Source organism: Buceros rhinoceros, unplaced genomic scaffold (genome assembly GCF_000710305.1).
Source record: "Buceros rhinoceros silvestris isolate BGI_N320 unplaced genomic scaffold, ASM71030v1 scaffold485, whole genome shotgun sequence".
In the NCBI taxonomy this organism is placed as follows: domain Eukaryota; kingdom Metazoa; phylum Chordata; class Aves; order Bucerotiformes; family Bucerotidae; genus Buceros; species Buceros rhinoceros.
Genome location: NW_010412049.1, coordinates 1 through 5,361, shown reverse-complemented (window position 1 = coordinate 5,361; position 5,361 = coordinate 1). Strand labels below are relative to the sequence as shown.

General features: G+C 54.9%; 1 protein-coding gene across 1 annotated transcript in view; it reads right to left on the bottom strand.

Moving 5' to 3' along the window:
* LOC104493509 (kinesin light chain 4-like) overlaps nt 1-4,841 on the bottom strand; it is a gene marked incomplete at its 5' end in the record, with an annotated part of 8,479 nt that extends 3,638 nt beyond the window's left edge. Inside the window, 4 exons of the mRNA XM_010136204.1 lie at nt 2,400-2,522; nt 4,035-4,143; nt 4,218-4,285; nt 4,738-4,841. Of these exons, the coding sequence (XP_010134506.1) occupies nt 2,400-2,522; nt 4,035-4,143; nt 4,218-4,285; nt 4,738-4,841 (404 nt within the window). The remainder of the gene's footprint in view (nt 1-2,399; nt 2,523-4,034; nt 4,144-4,217; nt 4,286-4,737) is intronic.
* Between the last annotated feature and the right edge of the window lie 520 nt (nt 4,842-5,361).

Here is a 5,361-nt window from a genome sequence, read left to right as displayed (position 1 = left end):
TCCTGCACCCCTGCAGAGGGACCCACATGCTTTCCATGGGTTGCAGAGCTCAGTGGGGAGGAAGACAGCAAGACAGGGACTGCCTTGTGCTGCAAGGAGATCTCAGCTCACCAGTGGCCACCACAGGTTTGCTACAGGGCACTAACTTCATCTAAGCCTACAAGGAAGAAAGCAACTGGCCACACAACAGCTCTGCTAAGGCCATGCCCCTCTGTCCTGGCCTCTACAGAGAAGAAGTGCACAAGCTAGGAGGGTTGAGGATGTATAACGAGGGTGGAGTCGGCACGCCTGGAGAGAAGACAATCTCCTGCAGGCCTGGTCCCCAGGGATATGCAAGGGCAGGGTGGAGGCAGGCAAGGGGATGGTGGCCCCTCGCCCTGACCAGGGTGGGACAGGCAGGTCCTTGCAGATTCTTCCTGCTCTTGCTGCCCACAGGACTGGAGCTGGACCACATGGCCAGGCACTCCTCTGCAGGCATCACGGTGCCCTCGCACGCCAGGAGGGTTGGGGGACTGGTGCGGAGCTCTTGCCGAGGCAGGAGGGATGACGTGGAGAAAAAGTCAGAAGATACAAGACAAACATCCAGGTGATTGCGGTGGAGGGGAAAGAGGGAGTCTTGGGAGGCATTTAAGCCTAGTGCACAAAGAGGAGAAAGACACAATTTACAAGGCCATGAGGTTGTAGGTCACCCAGGGAACAGGTGGGGCAGGGCCCAGGCTGCATGCAGACACAATGGGCCACATCTGGGCAGCAAGGGAGTCTTGCAAGTCTGAAAAAGCAGGGCCGCATCTTTGCCAGCACGCTCTAGCAGGCTGTCATGAGGAGCTAGCTCAGGGAGGAACAGCCTGGGCCTCCTGCTCTAAGGATTCCCCGCTCCCGGGCTTTGGGTATGGGGAGAGGAGGCTGACTTCGTGTGCAGCAGGCTGGAAAAGGTACCAAGCATAACTGTGACAGCAGTTGTGTCTCTTGGAGTGCTGGGCTAGCCCTCAGACGCTCCATCTGCAGCTGACTGGGCCAGAGGAGCACTGCCAATCCCCCTGGGGAAGCGTCATATGACCAGGGACTATCCCCTTGGCTGGATCAGGCTGGAGAAGAGAGTGGCATTGCCTACTTGCCTTAGGATGACTAGCTCAGACTGTCAGGAAGGTCTCCCAGACCAGTGGAAAGCTATCACCCATCAGCCAGGAGAAATAAACAGAGAGACATCAGCCAGGACAGGGACCAGGTGATCCTAGTCCAAACCCGCAACCCTCCCTCTGTGCTTGCCTAGCCCCTCTGCTAACAGGGAGCACAAAGGCCCAGGATTGGTGCCTTGCCAGGGCTAGGACCCTCTCACTCCTGATGCCAAGGCTTGGGACAGAGGACAGCCCTGCATGTGGCAGAGCTGCTGGGTTCCCCCAAAGCTCTACTCCCCAGACACCCTCCAGCCACATCCTGGGTACAATCCACAATCAAGAGAGCCAGCAGACTTCAGGCTTGGGTGTTAAGGGGCTGTCATGGCTACAGGGAAGAGAAAGGAAGGAGGAAACGAGCTCGTGCAGGAGGCATAGAGTCAAGCCAGGTAGGAAAGGGTTAGCGACAGCAGATGTGAAGGGGAAGCAAAGGACTCCATGCATTCAGAGTGTCACCTGTGCCAGGCCACAACCACCTCTGGGCACCCAGCTACACTATGCTCTCACCCAGAGTTTGCAGGAGGAATGGTGTTAGCAGCTCTAGCAGCCCTTGAGACAAGCACACACCAGCACCATGCACACTTGCCACCTCTTCTCCATCCTCCTCCTTGCAGGAGACAAAAGACACCTGTCCCACACGTGGACCATTACCTTCCTCCAAACTCAGCAGAGCCAAGCCACCCCTCAGTCTCAGAGCAAGCAGAGACAAGCTCAGGCTGCCCTGCCTGTGTCTCAGCTAACACCAGCCTCTTTTGCCACCACTGGTCAGCCCTGCCTGGCACCCCACAAAGATCTGCCCTTTACCACCTCTGCTTGGCCAGAGTCCATGGACCAGAGAGAGGGGATGAGACCAGAAAGAGGGGAGAGCAAAGACACTGGCTGCAGACTATTCCCCGTGCCCTGAAGTCACTCAGACACACCGAGCACATACACACATACCCCTCCCCAGGCTCAGCATCGCCTGTGATGCAAGGCAGGACAGACAGCCAAGTTGCTCACAGAGGCTGTATAGGCCTGAGATGGGGCCGATACTCTCAGCCAGGGCCTCAAGAGGGGAGTAGCAGGGAGAGATGTTAATAAGGGAACAAATGGAGGCAGACAGGGACGCCACAAGAGGCCACGTGGGGACAGCCCTGAGCCAGGCAGTCCCTTCCCTCTGGCAGCCGGCTGAGGCCATTCTTGATGGTGTCTTGTACTTACCCCGCTCCATTCCATGCCCATACTCACTTCCTCGCTACCGTCAGTGGCATTCTCATACTTGACACTGCCTCCCAGGCTCCGACGTCTCTCTGTGCCATCACCCTCCTTCAGAATCTCCACCACCTTTGTCTGGTTGATTGGGTCGATACCCTGCAAGCAGAAAGGGATAGGGAAGCCTTGTGTTTTTCCCTTCTGTGTTCTTCCCCTATAGTGCCACACTGTACTTGGGCCCATCCCCTCTCTTGGCCATTGCCACACCACAGCCAAAACTCTCAAGAACAATAAGAATGGAGCTAAACGCCATCTTGCGCTTTGCAGTCCCAGTTTGGGTTCCCAGCTCAGTGAGCCCCCCACCAAGCCATAAACCACCCCGGGGAAGTGTTAGAAGCACAAAACAGCTGAAAACCTGCAAGCTCAGTATTGCTGACAACTAAAAAAAGCACAAAGCAGCTGGCAGTGAGAGCAGACATGGACACTGGATGAAGATCTGGTGAGTTGTATTATCCTGGTACTGGGGAGGAATGGGAAGTGAGGCCACGTGGTCTCACTCCTCCATTTTCTGCCAAGAAATGATTTGCACAACTACCCAGGAGTTACAAATCAGAAAGTTTTGTGCGGTTACTGAAGAAGAGACATTTTTGACCACAGTCCCACCCACCCACAAACTTGGCGCAATGACAAATAACAAGGTATAAATATTACCCCTAATTCAGGGTCATACCTAATTCAGGGGTCAACGAGAAGCTCGAAGCCAGACTGAAGGGAGGGATCGACAGGTTCATCCTTTTCCTCCCCCCTACCCAGAAAGAATGCCTTTTGCTAAGATTTGTGGCCTCAGCTACTCTGAGTGTTTTCCCTGGGAAACTAAGTTTGTAATCGCAATCCTATTTTTGTAGCAGAGCTATAGCTATCCTGCAGTTTATGTAGTTATCACCAGCAACTTAAAAGAATCGCACCATGTTGCCTATAAATAAACTCTACTATTTGAGCGTGCGACTTCCTTCTTTAGAGAAAGCAGCCAGACCTACAGCAAACCAGCTGTTTGTGCACCTGGTGTTGGGCCTATCGCCTCAGATCCACTCACTAATCGCAACAGGACCAAGGGCTTGCTACCCTACAGCTGACAGCCTTTTCTTCTTCACACTTTGGTGTTTGAAGGTTTCTGCTGTCCTTCAGTCTTTGTGCTAGGTGCTTACAGCTCCTGCTCTATTATTTGAGGATTGAGAAGAGTTTAGAGTGAAAGGTACTCTAAGAAATTCTTAGTGTGTTCCCTAGACAAAAAATTAGTGGGAAGAAACCATCCCAGCGTGTGCAGATCTTCTCAGCGGCTGACAGAGCCCAGTAAACTGCCCTAACCTAGCTGCAGTATTTTGGCTCTCAAAAAGCCACCCCTTCTCCCAGCCATGTACACGTGCTATCATCTGCTCCATCCAAGCACACGTGCACATGCGCAACCCCACACATGTACACGTGTACTCCTACACAAAAGCAACCCCAGCCACCAAGGTGCCCTAGCGTCACGGGAATGTAAACTAAGGACATCAGAGGCTGCAAAGCCCAGGAAGAGTCTCTCAGCACACCCCAAGCCAAATACTGTGCCATGACCTGCCACCCCAAGCCCCACAATGCCCACTCCATCAGGGAAGGTCTCTCTGGGGTTACCTGACGTCGAGAGCGAACTGCACATTCCTCCAAGGTCTCAGCCGCTTCTAGCTTGCCTTGGCGTCGGTAGAGTGCACCCAGGTTCCGCAGAGTGGTGTTCACAGTTGGGCTGTAGGAACAGAGGGAGGATGAGCTGGAGCCCTGGGACACCTCTTCCAGAGCCCACAGCTGCCCACCTCTTACCTGCTAACCTTACACGCCTTGTACCAGCCGCCATACTCAGCATAGGGAGCACTGTCTCTGTGTTTGCTCTACAGGGTGAGGAGATACGAGAGCTGTTAGCCTCATGCCTACCACCATTCTCTGGCCTCTGCTCTCACACAGGTGCCAGGGTCAGGCCCCAGGGTCAGGCCCCAGACTGCACCCCAGCACCAGCCCAGCCTTTGGAAACACAATGTGCAACCGTGGTGATGAAGCCCAGCAGGTTCCTGGAGGGAAAGCTCAAAGCCCATTTGCTGCAACAGATTTGGGACACAAGCAGAAGTGATGTCACCACCCTTGCAAGGAGCACAGTCCCACCTCCTTGTCCTTCCGTGGTATCAAAGGCAGCCTATCCTCACAGCACTCTGGAGGACATGACATCCTACCTAGCATGCAAAAGGGAGATAAAAAATTCCCCTATCAACAAAAACCCCATAGGCATGCCAGGCAGCATGGCCACTAAAGCCCTCAGCCACGGCTAGCAGAGAAGTCAGACAGTTACATTCGAGCCTTCTGCCTGCAAGGTCAGGCCTCCGCCACAACAGCTCAGCGCAGCTGCCTCCTCTTCATGTCCAGCCTTCGCACCCTGCAGCTGGCTGGCTTGCCCTGCCACAGCCAGGAGCAAAGAGGCTGGGGGCCAGAGCAACAGGAGCGGGGTCAGAGCTCGATACTCAGTGAGAAAGATCTAGGGCCAGGACAATTCACTCTGCAGAGCACTAGCTTCTAGTCAGCATCCCCAGCCGGTGGCGGCCTCCCCCTGCCACAGCCAGGAGCAAAGAGGCTGGTGGACAGAGCAACAGGAGCGGGGTCAGAGCTCGATACTCAGTGAGAAAGATCTAGGGCCAGGACAATTCACTCTGCAGAGCACTAGCTTCTAGTCAGCATTGCCCTGGGTCAGTAGGGACCATGGCACCTGCAGGCAGGAATCACCACTGCTGCAGGAGCAGGACTGTGCACCCCAGAGCGTGGCAAGCACTTGAGGGGTGTGCTATGACGCTGGCTCTTCACCCACGAGACACGTGGGCTGAGCAGGAAGCACCCAGCTCAGCCCCAAACCCAGCACGGCGGCTCTCACCAAGCAGGTGCAAGGATCCACTGCTCTATAGCAGCAGTTTCTCTCTGTCAA